This window comes from Ahaetulla prasina, chromosome 5 (assembly GCF_028640845.1).
Source record: "Ahaetulla prasina isolate Xishuangbanna chromosome 5, ASM2864084v1, whole genome shotgun sequence".
In the NCBI taxonomy this organism is placed as follows: Eukaryota; Metazoa; Chordata; class Lepidosauria; order Squamata; family Colubridae; genus Ahaetulla; species Ahaetulla prasina.
Window position 1 is genome coordinate 22070196 of NC_080543.1, and position 23595 is coordinate 22093790.

Here is a 23595-nt window from a genome sequence, read left to right on the forward strand (position 1 = left end):
GAGTCAAAATACCAACTATTTGGTGCACTAAATGTCTGTGATTTTCAGTCATCCAGGTCATGGTTGTCCCGAAGGTGTTTTTTCAAGAGGCAACTGGACTTTGTTTTTCTTTGAAGACGTTTCGCTTCTCATCCAAGCTCTGACTGGATGGTGGGGAATGGAGCTGAAGAAGCTTCTTGGATGTGAAGCGAAACGTCTTCAAAGAAGGGCTGGGATAGCTCAGGCCGTTAAGAAGCCTGTTATTAGAACACAGAGCCTGCAATTACTGCAGGTTCAAGCCCGGCCCAAGGTTGACTCAGCCTTCCATCCTTTATAAGGTAGGTAAAATGAGGACCCAGATTGTTGGGGGGGCAATAAGTTGACTTTGTAAAAAATATACAAATAGAATGAGACTATTGCCTTATACACTGTAAGCCGCCCTGAGTCTTCGGAGAAGGGCGGGATATAAATGTAAACAAACAAAAAAAAGAACAGAAAGTCCAGTTGCCTCTTGAAAAAGCACTTTTGGGACTTGGTGCACCATGCTTCAAGTTAACCCAGCTCATTTGCTGACTTGTGATTCCACTTCCATGGCAGCAGTGAACAAATGGTAATTTACAACCAGCCCTTGATATTCTGGGCCAGTGTAGCATCCCCAATGCTGATCGTGATTTGGAGCTTGGCAACTTCCTCACACTTATGACAGTTGCAGCATCCAAGTCAGCTTGATCACCGTTTGCGTTTCTTAGTGATGGGAGTTGACAGCCCGAGTGGTGGTTGTTAAGTGAGGACCACTTGTGCAATGTACTTCACAATGATAATGCAAGGTATATGGATATAATTTCTCATCTCACAAGTGTCAACTTAGTACAACATATTGGATCAAATAGTGCTTTTATTATGGAAATGAGCATTCCAATACTCCATTAATCACTAATATCTAGATAAATGTTAAATCTCACAAAACCCCAACATACTGAGCAAAAATGTCAATTATGTTGTTTGAGTTGTTTTAAAAAAGGTACACAATGCAATGTCAAAATTTGTGACATAAACATATCTTATTTTTCAAAATTATACTGAATTTTTTTTTCACACAATTTACACAGGAGTTTTGAAATGTATCTTTCCAATGTATTCATTATTGCCTCAAAAATTAACATCTCAAAATTTGGTTGTTTTCCCATTGTTAATCTCTTGTATTTAGTACTCACCACAGAAGTAAATTAACTTTAGATCAAGATCCCATCAGCGAATTCTGATTTATCATTTAACTGTAAGCTAGAACTATCTTTTTGTAAATCATTAAACTACAGTACATTTGTAAGGGTACTTCAGTGGAGACTATTAACCATTTTTCTGTACAAAAAATTGCTGTCACATTTAAAAATAGATATTTGCTTTTTAAATATCAGTTATTCAGGATTTTTAAAATAGTAAAATCCATGTTGTAATTTTGCTTTGTTAGGATGTTATTTGCTCAGATACTAGTTACAAAACAGGCTTTGGTTCAACATTTGTTTTACTTTCTGGTTATATTTGCTGCAGCAGTATAAAGCAGGGGTCTCAAAGCCCCAGACTGGCACCAGTCTGTGGCATGCCAGAAACTCCATTTGTAGGATGCAGGCAGCATGCAGACTCTCTCTCTCTCTCTCTCTCTCACACACACACACACACACACAGTCGGTCTGTAGAAAAACTTATCTCCACGGAACAGGTCCCTGGTGCCCAAAACATTGGGGGCGGCTTCTGGTACAGTTAATATGTAAAATAATTACATTTGAATGTTACATTTGAATACTGATTGATTATGGTAGTAGGTAACTCAAGAAGCTATATACATTACACTAATGTTCATTATATCATGCTGTATCTTTATTGATCATACAATAATTGTATAATTGAAATATGGTTATATATTCTTAGTGCAAATAAGTTATTTATTCACATGCAATTCATTAACATATACTGTAGCCATCAAGACCAATTACCTGTGCATAATATGTGACCTTGTTTTTCTCTTTTTGAGCTATAACTCCACCACTATTTAACTACTACTTTAAAACTGGTAAATTTTTCCAAAGTCTTTTTTGATGTCATGGGAAAAAAGCAAATAACCTATGTAACAAGTCTAAATTCTTGGGAGCTATTTAATGTAACACTCCTTATTATTACATTCTATCTTGATTCCTAAATTATTTTGTTGTGTTTGATTCCTTGAAAGATGTTTTCTCAGGAATATGTCCAACTGTAGTCAGCAGCACTTGAAATTCAAGATCATATTTAAGAATAAAGACTCCAAGAACAAATTATATTTCTTCTTTATACAATCTTTGGTATAATCCTACTTATTTTCAGCACATGGAATGAATGGTACATGGGCAGATGGAGAATCGACAATCCATGGTCCATGTTATAATGACTATATAATTTAAGGAAGAATAGCCCAGTGTTTAGGATAAAAATAAATTTCAATAATTCAATCACTTTTCCCAAAGAAATTGAACTGTAATTTATACTAATACATTTGAAATAAATGGCAATGATTTAGGGAAGCTTTAATATATTTAATAGCAATGAAAGAGAAAATATGTTTAAATTTAGTAATTGCAATTATTATGAAATATTCCTGTCTTGATTATATTGAAAAAGCAATTTAGTGTTATATAAGAACTTGTAATAAATCAGTGTTTCTATTGCACCAATACAACTGAATTTTCTACTTTAGATTTAAGATGAAAAATCCTTCAAGTGCATATTCATTTAGGAATAAACTCTGGGATTTTAGGAATAAACTCTGGGATGGGTTTTGAAATTATGACTGTTGTCTCAATAGGAAATTGCTGCAGAAGTTATTAATGTAAACATAAAGTATAAAAAAACAGGTTATGAAATATATTAATAATTATGACTTTATTTGAAAAAAAGATGCAGTTTTATAGCCGCAAAGAAAGGAAAAGTAAGCATAACAGCAAACAGCCAATTATGTGATGTATGGAACAGAACTCTTGAATTTTTATGTTATAGGTTGTAATGATTTTCTCCCACTATTAAAAGTATGAATCATTAACAGACAAATACACATGTGTGCACATTTAAACCATATTGATTTTTTTATTCCTGAAATTAGTAATCTAAAATGTATTCAGCTTATGGATACCATTTTAAATAAATGTATAGAAGTTGGGGGATAATTACAAGTTATCTAGTGTAATTTTTAAATCAGTTCTTGCCCGTCCCCCGAATTATTTTAGAAACTGCTCTCAATATCAAAAGTAGCCAGCTATTAGGCAGAGCTTATCTAAAGGAGGAAATGATTGGAAGTCAGTTGGCATATTAATTCAATAATTTAATAATTTATTAATAAATTACTATTAAACACAGGCCATCCAAACTCAAAAGATGTGTCTTAACACATTAACTACAGAGCAATTACCAATCTCCATTCTATGAAAATGAAGAGGAAATATGGTTTGGTAGATTGACACCTAATATTTGGTTACCTTAAAATCACAGTGGCTAAGATGGGCGGCAAAATAAACGAATAAATAAATAAGGAGCAAATACATATGAGAAATCAGTTATTTATGTGTAATCGTTTGTATCACATTGCTTTTGCAACCACGGATCCCTGAATTTATTAAACTGAATCACCTGACAATGAAACTCAGTAAGGGCCTTTGGCATAGGAGCAACTTCTTCCCATTCAGATCTACTGCTATGGTAGACCTGTACTTCATCAGTTATTTCATCAGGAGCATAATCTCCACCCAGAATGTATATTTTATCTTCTATTCCAACTGCCCCTGCATTAAAACCAGCACACTCAAAAGAGCCTTCTCCTTTCCAGACACAGGTTTCCGGACAAAAGCTATAAACTTTGTAAGTGGATAGATCACAAATATATAAAGTGCAGTTCACTGGAATAGCTTTGATTAAGGTTGCATGAAAGAATTGCCCAAATTCTGCTACCAACTCAGACCATTGATCTGTTACAGCATTATATTTAAAGAAGCAATCAAGAGATGGATTAAAGGCATCTGTAATTTCAATTTCAGAACCAAGCGCATATATTACACTGTGACAGGCACTTGCTTCTGGATAGTAGATTCCCCTTGGTAATGGACTTACAGATTTCCATTCTCTAGTCAGGGGATTATATGCCTCAACATCCAAAAGGCTTTTGATATCCTGAGATGCCCTTGTCTTGCCTCCTATTACATACAAACAATTTAGAATCACCACAGACGTATGCATTGTCCTTGGCTTCTTCATGGCAGATACTAGTGAGAAGCTATCATTTGCTGGGCAGTAACACCAAGTTTGATCTGTGGCATCATGAAACGTTTCAGCAATATGAAGTCTAATAGTCCGGAAACAGTTACCTTTACACCCACCAGTTATGAATATTTTTTCACCATAACTAGATAAACTTGATCCAGGTAGATCAAATATATTTATTTTTATCAGTTCTTTCCACTGATCAGTTTTAATATTATAGCAAAATGTATGTTGATTAACTTTATTTTCTTCAGTTTTATGAACCAATATGTATTTTTCGGTTGTTGATGGGCGGGGATCTGGGAAAAGCCCACTGAAATTCTGTACATTTTGAATTGCTTCCTTGATTACTACTAAGCAATTCGTGGTTTTAAGTAACTGTTCCTCAGAGTGCAAAATATCCTGCAATGTCTTTTCAGGTAACTGATGTAACCTGATGTTCTTCATCAAATGAGGAAGATATTTATGCCTTGTTTCTAAGTCATGTTTCATCCACCAAAAGACAGCTTTCAACACAAATTCTTCATCTGGTACATTCAACTCATCAGCTTCTAGGCATTTTTGCAGTATCTCAAAATTCATTTCCAAGAAATCATTTGATTGGAGAAGCAAGGAAAAATGGAGCTGGGCATACTCGAGCGTATGCTCAAACAGCTTGGTGGAGCCATAACTTTCAGAAATGGACAAGAGTTGCAAACAGTTAACAAGATCGATATTCTTAATTAGAAAGTCACTGCAAGCTTTTGAAAGAAATGAAACTTGAAGAAAGGAGGACAGCTGAAAGAACATTTCCACATTATCATTTGTTATCTCAGTTTTTCCAGTATAAGCATAATCTAGAAAAGCCTTCACTGCCTTGGGTGTTAAATTACTTATCGTAACACTCCCACCATCTCTTTCTTTCATGTTAACTTCAAACATGGCCCTGTAATTAAAATATAGATAATTAACATGTTGTGTCATCATCACCAATATCCATACAATTCAATCAGAAAAAAAATCTCAGAACTCAAATGACATAATCAGTACCATTCTCAGTAATACATACTTGCTGATTTTATGTAGTATAAGCATCATGTTATCTTAACAACAAAAGCATAATCCTCTACAGGCATATATGGGAGGAACCTTTGAATTCAATAGGGCTTCTAAATGGCCTGGAATATGATTGCAGAAAATGAACAGTTACTTTTAAAATCCCTGCAATTTTTCAAGTAACTGACTGAATTATTGATTTTTATATAACTATGCAACTTTATGTAATTTGTGTAAGTCAGTATCAAAGAATTCTACAATTTGAATTGCATGGGCCAACTCTATGATTTTTAGTCAACTTTAACAACATACAGTAGCAAAAGAGCCAACTTAGAAATACATTTACCTGAAAAAGTCACTACATGCTGCTAGTACACAACGATGGCAGGGAATTGCTTCATCTTTTACAATTATTTTAAAGTCAAAAAATATGTTTTGAGCTCTGAAGCTTTGCAGTATGGTTAAGATTCTCTGACCATGATCTTCAGCCACCAAAGAACTGATTTTCTTGTCATGAGTTGAAATTCCATTGCAAGTTTGGGTGCGATTCGGATTATACTGGTTGTCCATGGCTTCTGTGATCTTTTACTATTGATAGACATAATATACACATTAGAAACATAACTATTTTCATAACAAATCACTGAGAAAAAATACTACTTCATGGTCCTGATGTATTGAGGACAGTCCTCTATATGAATTACAGTAGTATATTCATATTTTAAATAATCTAAATTAAAATATGGAAATTCTAATTTCTCTGGTACCTAGGCTTTGTCTATATTTCTAATCCAGGGATAAAATAACATAGGCAGAGAAGAGGTTCAGTGCTGAAATTAGAATGCTCTGAATGCAATGAATTACATTGTACCTCACTGATACTGAAATATCTTCAATGCTTTATGATTTACACCTTTCAGCCAAGAAGCATGTTGCTGGAAGGTCAATTAACTAGCAACACAATCCTATTTACTGCTATTAAGAAATAAATTCCAGTCAATTCAGTGGGGCTACTGTAATACAATTTTGTTTCTCTGCAAATAGCTAAATATTCTGAAAATCATCTCTATTATCTGATTTTAACTAGAATAGAAAATGAGTAGAAACTAGATAGAAAAAACAAGAAACAGAAAAATGGAATTGCACTGGTTCCTGTAGTTTTGCAGTAAGCTGAAAAGAAAAGAATAGGATATAAACATTTAAAAAACCAGTAGGCTCATAAGTAAAATAATGGCCACATGGTCACAAAATCATATGTTAGAAATCTGGAGAATTATGACTTGGTGATTATGTTAAATGATTTCCCATTTGACTTCTCATGTCAGTAAAATTTGGCTTCTCATTTAAACTACAGTACATAGCTGGTCACTCTTAAACAGGGCAGCAATTATAAATCAGTAACTTTCATTGTCTATTCTGGATCATTAAATGAAAAACTAAGACACTATGTTCGAACACATATTTAACTTTACATTCTTGTTAGCTTAGCTGTACCAATTCATAGGACAAAGATGTAGCCCTTCTCAGGTAATAGTAATAGAAATAATAGTAAGTAATAGATATAATTTGTGAATATTTCAGTTGTTCACTGCACCTTTTCTCTTTGTACTAGATCTTTGATTTTACCTTTTTTGCACAGTAAATATATCTAAATAATGTATTTAATGAAAGCAAAATGTTTTTAAATCTCATTTATCAAGCAAAATCTTGCCATTAGTGAGGAATGGAAGCCACAGAAATGTGCCAGAATCTAGCAGGATATAATATTTCCTAGGCTTCTTATTGGGACATGCAGCTAAATTAATAAAAGTTATACCTTCTGTGTTGATGACTCATACTGTAGTTATTGCAGTAAAGAACTCTCTTGTGTGCTAAAACAAAAGAGCATAGGACTAAAAGCTTCTTTCACAAACAGCCCTATTGATGACTTATTTCCAGTGACAAATTTCTGTTAATATCCTAAACTATAAATTCACAAAAGCTGACACTTTAAAATATGGTAATACATATTAGGATTAATACATTAAGCATAAGAAATGTAGAGTTTGCATTTCAGAATTACTTGGGTACAACACAAACACACAAAATTAAAATAAAGATTTCTGTTATTCGTTTTCATAAGCAAAGAAATACAGTGAAAATTTAATGTAGTAGTCTCACTTCAGAAATTGTTCAAAATAAACAACTTTCAAATCTCTGAATATCCACATTTCCTGACTCAGGCTAACAAACACTTTTGCAGGGATGAGAAGTTTTTCCCCTACATAAATAATCATCACAATAAACCTAATACAAATGTAACAGTTTTAGCAATAATGCCAAATATTGTTAAAATACTATCCAGGTATTTTCCTTGGAGAGCTCAATCACCTTATTCAGTAACAATCACTGCACTGAAATTGTAATTGTTACCGATAATATCTTTTTGAGTTTGCAGTCCTTTTCTGACTCAAATATGCCCCCTTCAGTCCCCTTCTGTAACCGAAATGGATATACACCTGTCTGAATAGTATTCCTTGTATCTGAAAAGTACAGCTCTCATCAGAGCTTGGATGTAAATTATCTCGACTTCTAGAGCGATTTCATCCCCCCCCCACCCCCGCCAAACCTGCTACCTTCCGAATCCTCTGGACTAAAACACTCAAAAAAAGGATCCTCTTGCGATCTCGAGATTCTGGAAATTGTAATTCCAGCAGTTCTGGAAGGCAACATATTTTGGAGGAGGGAAGGACGTGCTGCTGAGCTTTTTAAATTGTTTTCTAGCGTAATTTCTCTGGAAATAGGGGTAGCTTTACACAAATGACAAAGTGCTATTTCATTGGCGCGCCTGTGTGTGTGTGTGCCTATGCAGTGTTGGCATGGTTTTCAGAAAAGGAGACGCAGGGAGCCCGCGCTGCGTTTTTTTTTTAAACGGCTCCCACTTTCCGCGCCACGCCCACCAGACGTACCCACTTAGTCCTTTTTGCGCATGCCCAAGTACGCGCGCATGCTCGTTATGGCCTGTGATGCTTTACCGAAAAGGGCTGTTCTTTTCTTCAATCGACCCCATTTCGGAAGAGAAGGGGCTTCGTACTAGTTCCGCAACTGTGACATCCTTTGCGAGAATGAATTCACTATCATTCAGCCCATCTCCCATCCCACCCTTTTTTTATTCTGGCTGTATCGCGTCACTTTTACCTACCTGCACCCTCCAAAGGAGCTGTAGGAAATATCTGCTACATCGGCCGCATAAAACGCATCGCAGCTCGTCCATTGGCTTCCCTCCTGTCAGTCAAAATAACTATTGTTGTGATTCGTGTGGGCAGATGTCAATCACTCACTTAACCCAGCCTCTTCCCATCCGCAATAAGCGCAATGCCGTTGAGCGCGAGTTTACCCTTAGGAACCCCATTAACCCTTCTGTATGTTGTTGATAAAAGTTATCTTTCCATATCGAACGGTGGTAAAATGCTGAACAGAAGTCCGCTATTAGAGTAGTTATCTTTAAATTTCTAGCTCTACGCACACTGCAGGGGCTTTCGGCCAGCGGTGATTGGCTAGATTTCTCCTGGGCGGCTATGCCTCGATTGGTCGGCTCACTTTGTGTTTCCGCCCTCTCCCGCTTCAGGTTCAACATCGTTTAGAGAAGCAGAGACTGAATGGTAAGCAGCGTTTAGCGCGTGATACTTCTACTCTGTTCTTTGCCCTCCTCCCCATTACGTTGTCTTACAAGTAAGCCTAGTTGTGATTGGGGGGAATCTCCTCTGACTCACTCTGAGCAGTCTAATGATTGGCTGGGAAGAATAGTCTCCCGCTGAGACTATGGAGATTCTCAGTCATCCAGGTCAGGGGGTCTCTAACCTTGGCAACTTTAAGCCTGGAGGACTTCAACTCCCAGAATTCCCCAGCCAGCTGGGATTTTGGGATTCTTGGAGTCGAAGTCCTCCAGGCTTAAAGTTGCCAAGGTTGGAGAGACCCCTGATCCAGATCATGGTTGTCCCAAAGGTGCTTCCCTCCCCCCCAAGAGGCAACTGGACTTTCTGATTTTTCTTTGAAGACATTTCTCTTTTCATCCAAGAAGCTTCAAGGACTCTGATTCCCCACCATCCAGTCAGAGCTGAAGAAGCTTCTTGGATGAGAAGCGAAATGAAAGCTTCTTGGATGAGAAGCGAAACGAAAGGGGTGTGGATAAATTCACAAAAGTGCCTACCGTTCCTGTTCTATTGTGTCCTTTCAATATATGTTCCTGTATATAATGTTGTGACAAATAAATAAATAAAAAAGTCTTCCAAGAAAAACCAGAAAGTCCAGTTGCATCTTAAAATAAAAAAAAAAAAAGCAGCTTTGGGATTACCCGCTGAGGTGTGGAAGACCTGTTACCCCCTTCCCGCTTCCAGAATCAATCGTCCTTGTGCCTGCCACATTAAGCACATGGTCAAGTCACTTTTCTATTTCCTCCCCCTTTTTTTCATGTTTTATTTGTTTTATTTATATAACATTCAATTTTCATCATACAGTGTGTGGCCTGAGTACAGTTACATTTAAGTAGTCAAGTTACACATCTTGGTTGTGGTATTAATCACCATAATATTAATAATATAATAACAGTAATATAATAATAATACTTAACATCATCGTCTTAAACAGCTCTCCACTTTAACATTTCCTCTTTTTATATCTCCTCCTTTCTGACTTCTGTTTCTGTTATGTAGCCATTGACAAAATATGTCCCATATCAAACAATATTCAATTTCTTCTTTGTTCTTAATAGTAAGCGTTAGTCTATCCATTTCTGCACATTCCAAAATTTTCTTAATTACATTCCCCTCAGATGGGATCTCATCATTTTTCCATTTTTGTGCAAATACAATTCTAGTTGCGGTTAATATATGCAAGATCAAATATGTAGTCTTTTTATCATATTTTTCTTTTTATCATATTTTATTTCCAACAAAAATATCTCTGGTTTCAAGTCTATATGTTGTTTTATCATTTTTTCCAACCACATATGTATTTTTGTCCGGTATTTTTTTGCTTTTTGGCATGTCCACCACATATGGTAATATGAATCAGATGATTGATTACACTTCCAACATTTAGCAAATTTGTCTTTATACATTTATGCCTCAAGTTACTTTTCTAAATGATGCTAGGAACAAATTAGAAGAATCACATTAAGACTCGGATCAGCACTGACATCTTGTCTTCGGAGGGACAACTTTGTAGGAACATTTCCTGCTTAGCATTATTTACTTGGTTGCTTTTTAATACCAGGGGTCGCCATACTTGGTGACTTGTGGATTTCAACTCCCAGAATTCCTTATTCATTTATTTATTTTATTTTATTTTATTTATTTATTTATTTATTTATTTTGTCACAACAGTATATGTAAGCATAAGCATGAAAGTAACTATATAATATATAAGCATATATATAAGTATAAGTATGTAATAACTTATTATAATTATAATTTATAATATAATTATAATTATATAAGTATGTAATAATTCCTTAGCCGGCCATGCTGGGGAATACTGGGATGTGAAGTGTACAAGTCTTAAAATTGGCAAGTTTTGGAGACCTCTGCTTTATACCAACATGTATGTGTTTCCACCATGAACAGTGAGGGGCAAATGACATGAATTTTGTCATTTGTTAACTAACATGGTTACTTTGTATTTTAATGTGATTTATTTTCTCTCTTTTAAAATGATGTTCAGGTTTATTAGCTTTCAACATTCCTAAACTGATAAAACAAGCTGGACATTAGCTCCAGATAAGAAAAAGGTTGTACAAATTGGGGTCTGGTTGATCTCTTTTCTGAATTCCAGACAACCCTTTTCCTTACAATTATACCCCCTCTGACGTCAGGCCTCATTTTAATGAACATGTGTGATATTATGGGATGGACATATGTAACATGTTTGACTACATCTAACTGCCTATGCAAAGAGGAGGTTATTCTTACCCTGTCCAATTAACTTTCCTCTTGTATTTTCTTTGTCATGTTGACTATAAAAAGGGGGGAATCATGGGGATCAAGCCTCTTTTGTGCATTGAGGGATCCCATTTTATCATGGTACCCTAATAAACTGCTTTTAAATGATCTTCCGACTCCATTTCTTATTGGGAAGGTAAACTGAGGCAGATGGAAGTACTGAGGAAGGTAAACTGACCTAGGGCCAGATTTGGCTTTTAGCAGTGACTGTAGGTCCTTTATTATAAAGCGTAGTGCTTTATTTCTGAAAGCTCCTTTTGATTTATTTTCTTAGTTTTGCTCTTGTATTTTCCCTTTTAAAACAAAGTTATAAACATAAAATGATTTTTTAAAAAAATTTATGAACCTCTTTCAGATTTGCCCATTTTTCAGATTTCTTCTTTATTTTTTTCCCAAGCAAACTCTACTTATATACTCTTTTATTGCAGTGGTACTCTTCTGACACTTTAAAATTAGTTCGAGTAATGATTTATTTTCCTTTAAACTTCTAAAATACTTCGTGATCTAGTGAATACGTAGGTAAATTTATTGTTGTAAGCAAAGGTTTTCATTTGTGTTAACCCTAGGAGGAAGGGTAGAATAAATAATGATTGTTGTGTCCTCCAAATTTAAGTCTTTCAGAGCCAGCAACTTCAAAAGTTTGATCAACTTTGCTTCTTTTTTTCCAGATAATTGGAATATGTATGTTTGACAGCATCACTTTTTAGGGTGTGTCCTTGGAGCGCCTCGCCATGGAAAGTGTACGCTGGGCATTTTCATACCGTGCCTGGGCCCCTTGCTGTGAGGAATGGTTGTTAGCCATGCGCCTTGTGCAGCCTGAAGAGAAAAAACGCATTGAACAGTTCGTCTTTGGTCGGGATGCCAAAGCTGCTATGGTATGCTCTTATTCACCTTTGAAACATTCTGTTTGCTTTGGAAATTTTAGAAGGGACAAGTGCTTTAAACCTGTGTGATTTGATGCACATCATTCAGGCAGCGGTGAAATCCACTTATCTTCGCTACCAGCTTGGGAATGGGAGCACACTATTCTGTGCATGTGCAGAGAGTCAAAAACGGGATGTAATGATGTCCCAGCGGGTGGGCGGAGCCTCCCACCACTGGTGCTACCGATTTGCACGAGCCGGATAGATCCAGCCAGATTTCACCGCTGCAGTCAGGGCTATAGTGGATATCAAGCCAAATATCAGTAATGTAGCTCTTGCTGTATAAGAGGGACAACTAGAAATTTTCCATCACCTCTTGTATGAGATCATCAAAAATCTGGTACCTTCTCCAGATTTCCATAACCTAGAAACTTTGGCTGAAAATTGCACTTCATGTTTTTAGTAGGCTGAGGCACATGGTAGGAGAGGCTTTGGTGGTATTACTATTGTATAAAATACTGTAGTGTTCTAAGTTTTTAGTAACATCAAATAGTTTAGTAACAGGATGAGTCTTTATAAAAGGCTGAAATTAAGCTCTACAGATGGCGCTGAAGTTCTGGAAATAACAATTGCACCAGAAAACATTTTCGTTCCATCAAATGAGATATTAAAACAAAAATTGTTGGCAGGTAATTTTATGATGGCAACTTGTCAAACTATAGTCAGATTTTTGAAAAACTTAGACTGTTTACATGTAAGGGCATGGTGTATTGCATTATTGGGAAAAATGACATTTTTTGTAATCAGGAATCCGGCAAAATTAGAATCATCTGCAGATAACTAAATCAATTTTATAAATATACCTTAAACACTGTAAATGGATATAAAACATGGGAAATGTGTGTAAAAATCTATCAAAAGATTTAATTTTAGTATGGAGCTAGTACGTATAATGGATTCATATCTTTCAGAATTAAATACTATATTTTATAAATATAAACACTGTCAATGGATATAAAACATAGGAAATGTGTGAAAAAAATTCTATCAAAAGATTTAATTTTAGTATGGAGCTACTACATATAATGGATTCTCTCAGCCTCGCCTACTTATAAGATGGTTTTGTCAATAAGTGTAGAACAATTTCTTTTTAAATTCTTCACAGAAGTTTTAAGAAAATATTGTAGTTGCAAGACTGAATCCGTTCATATTGCTTTTTTTTAAAAAGGTAACTGAATTGTCATTTTACTCCATAAGGTGTAATCCAAATGTTTTTCAAGCAAAAAATATTATAAAACATTTTTTTAGTCACATGGAACAATTTACATGTTATGAGTTGTTTTGTTTATTTTATTTTGCAGGCTGGCCGCCTGATGATAAGAAAATTAATTGCGGAAAGGCTGAAGATTCCTTGGAACAAAATACAGTTACAAAGGACTTCACAAGGCAAACCTGTCCTTATAAACGCATTACGCAGCACCCAGTCCAATTTCAGCTTTAATGTTTCTCATCAAGGAAATTACACTGTACTGGCAGCTGAACCTGATTGTCAGGTTGGCATTGATATCATGAAGACTACGATGCCAGGTAATGGGACATGATACATCTATGTCCTAACCTAGGATAGGTCTTTTGCCTGCTTAATATGACTTAAATTACAACATTCCAATTTTTAAAATGATTGTTAGTTATTGATTCTCTTTTCACTTGATTGCACATTATTAGAACTGGTTAGATCTTAGGGTTAGGACAGGCAAAGGGTCTCTGAAATTATAGAAAGAAACCCAGTATATAATTTAAAAGTACATTAAAATTCTTCCACAGCCATGAAACTTACTTGGGTTGCTTGCAGGATTGTTGTTGTTATGCTGAAAGGAAGAATTGCATTGGCTACTTTTTGAAGAAAAAATAATAGATGAGTTTGTAGGTGGCAAGATATAAATTTTACAACATTGTTTCCAAATAACTTGGTAATAAAGCTTTCATTGTTTCAGTCATCTTGTCAGGTGTTGGAAATCATAGCTGACACTTCTGGAGAATGAAAGCCTGACTGATAATAACAGTATCTGTGGTAGCAGGTGTCATCACAAGGAAAACCACATGGTGGTGTAGTTGTTCCACCAAATACTCCTGACTTGATGAAGGGAATAAGATTTCAAAACGTAGTAGTACGTATATGCACGGATCGAGATTTTAGTACCAGATTCCTTAATACTTAAGGTGTAGACTGAAGCAAATGTGTTCAATTTCATTTTTGTACTATAAGGAGGACTGAGTATCGATCTTTGAAGCATAATTTTCAAAGATTCAGATGAGAAAACTGGAGTTCCCAGATTCTGAAGAGACTGATTCTCTATATAGAATATAGTCAGTTCTATAGTATAGAATAATACAGTTTGATATGTCTGTTGTGTGGGTTTTTCTTTAGAAATTAAGCCACTTGATTACTTGTCCTTTTGATTTTTTTTCCTATGGTAGTAATTCTATCTAATCCTGATGTCAACAATTACTATTTACCTACTTTTTTTTTCAAAATCCTGCTTATTGTCAACAATCTGTAGTATAATATGTTGTAGATTCCCACTAAGGGTAACATCTGCAAAATAAGTTATGAATTCTGCCAAAATGTTTTACACATTGCAAAGCTTCCATTAATTAAAAGCTATTTTATGTATAAGAAATCAGTAGCAATGTAAACCCAAATAGCATTAATTTTAAAAATTAATATAATAGAATATAATAAATTAAAATTAAAATTAAAACATTCAGTCAGCTATTTGTGACTGCAGATTAATGCAGAGAGAAGCATCGCTTAAGTCCACATTAACTCCTTTCTAAATGGAGTATTTTCATTAATCAATAGAGTCCCAATTCCACCTGGTTTTAGAATCTGGATGCCACAATGCAAAATCTTCATACTCATTTGCTTTTCAAAATAGTTACATCTGTAAACAGACCAGTTTCATACAGTGCTTAAACAGCTTTCTTTTTCATCCCAATAAGAATCCAAGAGAAATTGATGGCTTTCCATTGGGAGAAAGATCTTGTCCTAGGGCTTAAAATTTCAAAGATGCAGCATACAAAGAAATGATAAAAAAAAGTGGGGGGATGTCTTCTTAATTTAAGGTGCAATGGTACAATGGCCCTTTCTCATCTAAACAGACAGTTTTGTATGGGAAGACTTGGACTGTCTGATCTGAGACTGTTTATTGTTTTAAAAGCCATAAGGACAGTCATATTCGATAACACCAGACTCTTTTCCAGTTCAACAATTTGTTTTCTACTGTGGTCCATAAGATGACTCTGGAAAACACACCAAAAGTGTCCTTTCCAGTTACAGTTAAATAATCAATTTCTCAGAATCTTGTGTGAACTTGTCCCAAGTAGAAGCAGATAATTCAGTGATCCCCAGATCTTGACTATTGTTCCTTCAATACTATGCATGCCATTGGGCCTTGTTTGCCGAAGCTGACTGAGCAATCATTAAGCACTATTTAAGTCTCCATAATCTCATGAAAATTACATTCATGCCTTGTCCCTTTGTGCCTGACAATATCTATGAGAGTTATAAAAAGGTAAAGGTTCCCCTCGCACATACGTGCTAGTCGTTGCCGACTCTAGGGGGCAGTGCTCATCTCTGTTTCAAAGGAATGTGAAAAATGGCGTCTTTTGAATTTGGACCATTCTGAGTGATTCAGAAATGGTCTGACCTCAAAATGGGCCCATTTTGGAAGTGATGTGACCTTGCAATGGAATCAAATACTTAGAAAGTATTTGATATTGTCAAATACTGGAACAGGAACAGTATTTAATACCCTGTTTCCCCCAAAATAAGACATCCCCTGATAATAAGCCCAATCGGGATTTTGAGCGCATGGCAATAAGGCCAAGCGCTTATTTCAGGGTTCAAAAAAAAATACAAGATAGGGTCTTATTTTCGGGGAAGCATGGTAGTGAATATGAAATACCAAATTTGATATTCAGTATCACCTTAAGTTTTTCCAATACTTTCCACGCTGAAATAATAATTATTCAAAAAGACTAATTTGCATCAGTATCTACATAATGTATATTGCTATTCTGATTAATATGCTATAAAGTGATGTCTGTGGAAAACTGATAACATGGAAAATCTTTCTGTATCAAGGAGGATGAATAGGTATAACTTTATTATTTTCATACTGGTCTCTTATCATTGACTGAAGAGTTTGCTTTGTCCCACGTTGATAGAATTAAAATACGTTACTAAAAGTAAATTGATCTATTTCAGGTTTTTTTTGTATCCTTTTTTAAAAAATTCCCTTTGCAGTATTTTCCTAGCCACATGTTTCACAGAAATGCTGTCCAGAATGGTGAGCCCTTGTGTCTGGTGAAGGGGGCGGGGGAGGCTTCTTTATATTGATTTATGGAAATTATTGCATTTGAATTATTTTACATGAGTGGGAGTGCATACAAAATTATACTTTTGGAACCATGAAGTATAACATGATTGAAGGCTTTGAACTAGTGCTCAATTTTCTGATAGTATTGAATTGTGCTTCATATTTTACGTCTGACATTGTAACTTAGAAGTCATGAACCCTTATCGCAACAAAGTCAAAGTAATGGTTTTGAGATACTGTGCTTTTGGCTGTTGGAGAATGCAGTGAATATCACACTGAATATGTTGTTGATTTTCTTACCTAAATTATTGCTGTCAGGGTTGCCTGTAAAACTGTGGGATTGTAGAATGGGCAATCTTAACTCAATTCAGTAAACAATTTACACTACTACAAATTCTGGTTGTTATTCAAAATACCTTCATTTTTTATTTATTTTATTTATTTTATTTATTTATTTAATTAGACTTTTATACCGCCCTTCTCCCGAAGGACTCAGGGCGGTGTACAGCCTTCATATAAAACAATTAATAAACACACTAAAATAACAATTAAAAAACTTATTCAATAAAAGGCTGAAATTAAAACCGTCCAATTGACCATATAAAATACCCAATAAAATTACAATTGAAAAATTTAAAATTTAAATATAGAGTTTAAAAAATCAGGCCAGTCCCGCTTGGATAAATAAATAAGTTTTCAGTTCCCGGCGAAAGGTCCAAAGGTCAGGCAATTGGCGTAAACCGGGGGGAAGTTCGTTCCAGAGAGTAGGTGCTCCCACAGAGAAGGACCTTCCCCTGGGGGCCGCCAGCCGACACTGCTTGGCGGACGGCACCCTGAGAAGACCCTCTCTGTGAGAGCGCACGGGTCGGTGGGAGGCATGTGGAAACAGCAGGCGGTCCTGTAAGTACCCGAGCCCTAAGCCATGGAGCGCTTTGAAGATGGTAACCAAAACCTTGAAGCGCACCCGGAAGACCACAGGTAGCCAGTGCAGACTGCGCAGGAGTGGTGTTACCCGGGAGCAACGTGGTGCTCCCTCAATCACCCACGCAGCTGCATTCTGGACTAACTGAAGTCTCCGAGTGCACTTCAGGGGTAGCCCCATGTAGAGAGCATTGCAATAATCCAGGCGAGAAGTGACGAGAGCATGAGTGACCGTGCATAATTTTACATCCTTGATCCAAAGGTCATTTGCCCAGGGAGATTAGAACTCTAATTTCTAAATGTGTAACCCTCTAACCATTATTTCATTGGATGGATAAGAACCTTATTAATACTAAACAGAATTGTTATTGGCAAGGTTTTAACATGTGAAGAAACTGTGGCTTTCTAAAAGCCCATGGAATGCAACGTTTTCAGAAGCATGGATCAAAGATTTACTGAGATAGTTTTATTTAGGATGGAAGTTCAAGAAAGGAGGTCTTGAGTTTTGAGTTGATTTGCAAACAATATTGCAGAGGAAAAAACAGCTAATCCTGAACTCCAGTAATAATAAATTATGACAGAGTAGCATCAGAATATGTACTAAAAAAGAAAACAATATCAACATTTTTGGTTTCTTAGATTTATTTCTAGAAAGTATCTCTTGAACTCCAGTTTTCCTTGAGGAAAAATTATGAATTGTCACATTCAAGAACAAGTTTAGGTTTTATGACCCAGCAGGGTTGTGTTATTTTTTATTTATTTATTTATTAATTTAAAAAACTATTTCTAATGGGACAATATGATTAATGAGTTTTAAGTTGCTAATAAGCAGTTTCGCAACATGAACAAATATAATATACAAATGGATGAAGACTATTGCTTAACACAGTATAAGCCGCCCTGAGTCTCCGGAGAAGGGCGGGATATAAATTCAAATAAAAAAAAAACACTGAAAAAATAAAAGTTAATGTTTCCAAATGCTATTTTATTAAATAGGAGCATCCCAACTCTGTTTTCTTAATTCAAAGTTATCTCTTAGATTTTAACACTTAAGAAATTAAAATATGAATTTTATGCTCCCTTTAATAATACGTTATTTGTTCTCTGCTGAACTTTGCACAGTCCTCAATAATATTCAGTTCTCCAGATGCTTCAGGACTGCATGTTCTGAAGATTTATTCTAAATCTTCTTTCTGGAAATCACTGATTTTGCCACTCTGTTTATAGCAGGCTCAGGGCAGGGGACAGATAGAAGTGGTATAAATAGAGAAAGAATCATGACATTCTCTAAACTCTTCCCAGTAATTGATTGCAGTAATCAGCAACTTTGTCTTTCTGTACATTTACTTGTCCAATTAATCTAGGGTCAAAGTGGTAATGATTTTCTCCATTCAAACTTCTTTTTTAAAAATAAAATAAAATTGTATTTTAGTTTAAATATAGTTTAAAATAGTTTAAATATACTAAAAAAAATACCTGCCTTGACTGCCCTGTGGGCAGAAAGGCTAGCTAGTGATAGGAGAAGGAAATAATTTCAGGGAAGGTTTTACATAATTCCCTGAGTAGAAATGAATACAAGTATTTGTCCCATTAATCCACAAATGCTAATTTGGCTGTCTGCAATTGGACTGACACTACAAACTCTCAGAAATCTGGGACATGAAGAAATTAGGTGAAACCGTGCCAGGTAATTCTTCAGATGTTGATTACCTGTTTTTATTTGCCAGCAAAAAAAGAGAAGAAAGAGAAATTGTAGTGGTAGCAAACACAGTAATAATAGTAGTTTCAACTCACCAAACAACTAAAACGTTAACTTTCTGAAAGCAAAAAAGAAAAAAAATGTTTCATTAGAAATTGCCACATTCCCCATCATTTTAATTATAATTATGTGGTGTCAGAATAACAATAAAAAACATAACCAGAAGGTTTTCAGGATAGTTATTTAGATAACAAGTCTGCTGTTAATTTCACTATATTTTCATCCTTATAAATTCCAGCTTGAAATCCATAAAGATTAACCTGATGTATTTTGGCGATCTATCCAGTGAACTGATCATCTATTTTCATTTAATTCTTTGCTGCCCCAACAACCACCACCTTTTGCCTTTTACCTCAACTGTGAAAAATTTTATGTTTCTTTAAATTGACTCTGCTGTTATACTGAGAATTCTCTGATGTATTTGTATAGAGTTGTTTTACTATTGGCTTTTCTATTAACTTTATCTTAAACCTTTGTCTTCAAAATCCTTTTTCCTCTCCTGGCCACAAGAGAATCTAAAGATTCAACTGGAAATATATATATATATATACCCGAAAATGCCAAGACCTACATACCTATACCCATGAAAACCTACGAAAACAAATATATATGTATGTATGTATGTGTGTGTGTGTGTGTATGTATGTATGTATGCTTCATGATCAGTGTGTGCTTCATGATCAGTGTGGGCACGACCAAGGACCAGAAGCCAGACCGCAGCTGCAACGCTAGCCATTTCAAACCCCTCCCATCCATACATGCAGCAGACTGACACCCACTATGAAGATATAGCACGACCACGACCACGAAGCCAAACAACAGCAATGCAGCTCACCAGCTCAAATCCCCCTGCAACTCAGACTAATCTGAGCACAACCAAGCCCCCACCCAAACAGGACACACCCCCAGCCAATCAGAGCACAAAAAAACCCCATCCAATCAGAGCACAGCCAAGCTCCCACCCAATCAGTTCAAACCCCCACTAGCAGTTAAAAGAAAGAAACAGCTGCGATCACACATTGCTCCCAGAAGCACGAAGCTGAAGCCTGAAGATGACGAATGAGACTTCGTCGAAAAGTCGCCAAGACACTTCCAATTTTACACGGGAGAAAACCCGAACAACCAAAGACATACACACACACACACACACACACACACACACACACACACACACACAAATTCTGTTTTCTACAGGTATTGTCACCAGTTATAACAATCAGTTATTTACCTTTATTTTTCATTCATAAAAATAAAAAGCATAATTTATAAAGCCCATTTCATGATTGATTGATTTATTCATTTATTTTAAATAAACCTTCATTTTCTTCATTCTTCTCAGCAATGATGATCTCTCATTTGGATATTTCTTACTTCTGAAGATTTTTCTTTCCCCTTTGTGTGGCATGTTGGTGAGAAAATTCCAAAATATTTATAGGTCCGGAACACTTACTTGTCTAAAAAACTCTCCACTCTCCAAAAATTCCTAAATTTATCTTAAATGTAATGATTTGTAAAAATAAACAAAAACCATTCAATCTTGTAAAAAATATAATCAAAATAGAATATTTAATGAAACTCTGATTTTTGGCAACAGATGTGAATGGTACCTATAATTAGCTTTGGGAAGCTACCTATGGGCTGTAGATTATCATTCCTAATAAAAGATTTCAGACTTATCAGTAGACGAGTGTGTGTTCTAAATGTTAAATATCCCAGTTTCCATCAATATAATTGTCACGGGCTTGTGTCGCTGAGAAAGGTGTACAAGATTGTGACTGAAATTGTCTGCAACCCTAAAGACTCACTCTTACAGTGTATTTGTACTTTGAAGGTAAACAGCTTGGATCAGAAGACATGCTAAGCTATAGTTTCTTTGCCTTGGTTTAAGGAATAAACTACAACTATCTCGGTTAACACAGCAGGTTATGCCATAAAGTAAGAATTAAAAATTTCAACATGTTAAGTTCATACATTATATCAATAGGCTTCATTTAGGCTTGACAGTGCAGTGAATGATTCCAGCTAGTGTTAAATTTCAGTGGTCTGATACCAGTTCCATTTTACTTTTACCTTTTTTTTTAATTTCAGGAAGTGGTTCAATTCCTGATTTTTTTAAGCTTATGAAACGGCAGTTCACGGAAGAAGAATGGCGAGTTATCAAGTCCATGAAGAATGAATGGCTTCAGTTGGATATGTTTCATAGGCACTGGGTAATAACATTTATTGTTTGCAGTCATTTAATAGAGTCCTTGTTCAAGCACGTAAGCATTCATCATTTTGAGAACACTTTCTTGAGTGTAGAATGTCTATTTTGAAAACTTCTTGGAAGAATTCTACAGCAGTCCAGAAAACTGGAATTAATCATTTTTCCAGAAAAGGTAATTCTGGCTTTCTCAGTTGTATCTTGGCTTTTCTTCAAAGAGTTTAGGAGCACCGTAGGTATACTAAAAGATTGTTTTCTATTTGATTATTTCCAACAATATTGTTTGATAGTTTAGGTTGTGGAAGAGTGATTCACCCAATGATCCCAGATTTAATCAAAGTCTTACAAATTTAATTTCCAAATGTTTGACCTATGAAACCAACAATATCTTAACACTCACAACTAGGAATACATAGTATATTATATTTTATTATTAGTCTCTTCATTATGCTAATGGCCATGAATTTCCAGGATGTCTTGGTAATTCTTTTGACAACTATTGAAGAACTAATTTGGCAGCTCAACTGAAGATAAATTAGACTATATCCTCTACCTCTTAAGAAAAATATATTTGCAAAAGGGTAAATGAACCTTTCCATTCATAAAAAAAATAATAGCTGTTCGGATCTTTCATTCCTTTTCTGTCCTAATTTTTTTTCTTTTATCTCTTTTCTATTAGACTGTGAATCTCTTCACAGGAATTACCTTGCCTTTCAGTACGTGCACAATGCTTAGAGCATATTAGGCATTTTCGTCTGCATTTTTTTTTTAAAAAAAAATTTCTTGGATGCCGTTGAAGTTTTTAAAAAGTTGTATCGTGACTGGGAAGGACAGTTGAGCAGTGGCATATACCTTTCATTCCTGCTGCTGCCCATCCTTAGAACGTTGCCTGTGCTGACAGAAATGAAGCTCCTTCAAAGCTTCCATTGGCCTGATTTATTACAGAGACTAGCAGCATACCGAAAGAATAGAAAGAATGGAGGAATAGAAGGAATAGAAAAAACGTGAAAGGAGGTGGGCAGCAATAAAGAACATGAATGCTAGAAAATGAAATCTAGTTCAAGACTTGAAAAAAATGATGAAATTTTAGTCCAGTGATGGCAAACCTTTTAGATACCGAGTGCCCAAACCGTGCGCATTCCCAAACTGAAAGGTATGCAGACATGCACGAACATGCGCATGGGTGGACATGCGCGCATGCACAGCAGAGACCCAAAGACCACTGATCGGTGAGAGGTGGGGCATCCCAACACCAGCAGCATGGCAAGAGATAAAATCTTTTCCTTTTGTGAGTTTCTGTTTCATCGATTGCAGGGAAACAAGCTCACGAAAGAAACGCCACGCAGATCTGACCTGGGGTGACTGTGCACGTGCCAGCAGAGAGGGTTCTGTGTGCCAGCTCTGGCACACATGCCATAGGTTTGCCATGTCGTGAACTTGACACGTTCACAACAGCTTTGATGGATTCAACTAATTTCAAAATTGTGTACATATAATTACAAAATAAATGTGTAAAGAGAAGGAATCGTGCCTTGCATAAGTGGTTTAGAGAGGTTAATTAATGGCTAGAAATGATTCAGAATGATTTACAAATGTATACTATGCACCCAATAACCTCTTTTGTTTGAATGTCAAACTTTAGGCATTAAAAGAGAGCTTTGTAAAAGCCATTGGTGTTGGAATAGGATTTGACCTTCAAAGGATAGAATTTAATGTGTCCCCAGTGGAGCTGGAAGTAGGAAAAACATACAATGAAACTATTGTACTCTTGGATGGTGAAGAAGAAAAGGAGTGGACATTTGAGGTATGATTTTAATTTACAAGCTATTCCCTAGATCCATCATACATATTGAACTGAAACATAATAGGTTTGCATTGAAATAAATGATACTGTCTCTAGCATTATTTGTGCCTACCTCCTCATCAGCTAAAATCTTTCCTCTTCTCTCACTTTCTGCTATAACTTTAGCAGCAACATATTTTTAGCCTCAGCTATAAATGACTGAGTCTGAAAGTATGAAGTTACCATCTGACTTTTGTCCAATAAATTTTGGCATGCTGATGTAATGATTGGGTTGAAGAATGGGCTTTCCTAATGAAATGTAGCATTTTCTCAAGACAAACAAAAATAAACAACTGCCACAATTTCTATTACTCATCTCCAATTGAAGCCTCTTCTAATGTCTGTAATCTA

At 35.6% G+C, this 23595-nt stretch overlaps 2 protein-coding genes across 6 annotated transcripts in view; one reads left to right on the plus strand and one right to left on the minus strand.

The window, feature by feature from the left end:
- Positions 1-1907: 1907 nt before the first annotated feature.
- KBTBD3 (kelch repeat and BTB domain containing 3) lies at positions 1908-8390 on the minus strand. 4 transcript variants are annotated; one of them, XM_058185638.1, is made up of 4 exons: positions 7911-8390; positions 7112-7166; positions 5642-5883; positions 1908-5185 (listed from the first exon to the last, which is right to left on the minus strand). In XM_058185638.1, exons 3-4 carry the CDS (start codon positions 5863-5865, stop codon positions 3565-3567), a joined length of 1845 nt encoding a protein of 614 aa, XP_058041621.1. In that variant the 5' UTR covers positions 5866-5883; positions 7112-7166; positions 7911-8390; the 3' UTR covers positions 1908-3564. The 4 variants fall into 4 exon arrangements, with proteins under 4 accessions (XP_058041621.1, XP_058041622.1, XP_058041619.1 ...); XM_058185639.1 differs by lacking the exon at positions 7112-7166; XM_058185636.1 differs by lacking the exon at positions 7911-8390 and having other exon boundaries at positions 7112-7873.
- Positions 8391-8834: 444 nt separating this feature from the next.
- Positions 8835-23595, plus strand: part of AASDHPPT (aminoadipate-semialdehyde dehydrogenase-phosphopantetheinyl transferase) — a 28715-nt gene continuing 13954 nt past the window's right edge. For both annotated transcript variants that reach the window (XM_058185640.1, XM_058185641.1), the window contains exons 1-5: positions 8835-8936; positions 11942-12148; positions 13498-13723; positions 21287-21408; positions 23044-23205. In XM_058185640.1, coding sequence (XP_058041623.1) covers positions 12005-12148; positions 13498-13723; positions 21287-21408; positions 23044-23205 — 654 coding nt within the window. In that variant the 5' untranslated portion in view covers positions 8835-8936; positions 11942-12004. The remainder of the gene's footprint in view (positions 8937-11941; positions 12149-13497; positions 13724-21286; positions 21409-23043; positions 23206-23595) is intronic.

Excerpts from the sequence above, each read along its gene's own strand:
- KBTBD3 (XM_058185639.1), bottom strand. The coding sequence starts at position 5,865 with ATGGACAACCAGTATAATCCGAATCGCACCCAAACTTGCAATGGAATT. Across the intron at positions 5,186-5,641 it reads GCATGTAGTGACTTTTTCAG|GGCCATGTTTGAAGTTAACA; the intron begins GTAAATGTATTT and ends TTTTAATTACAG.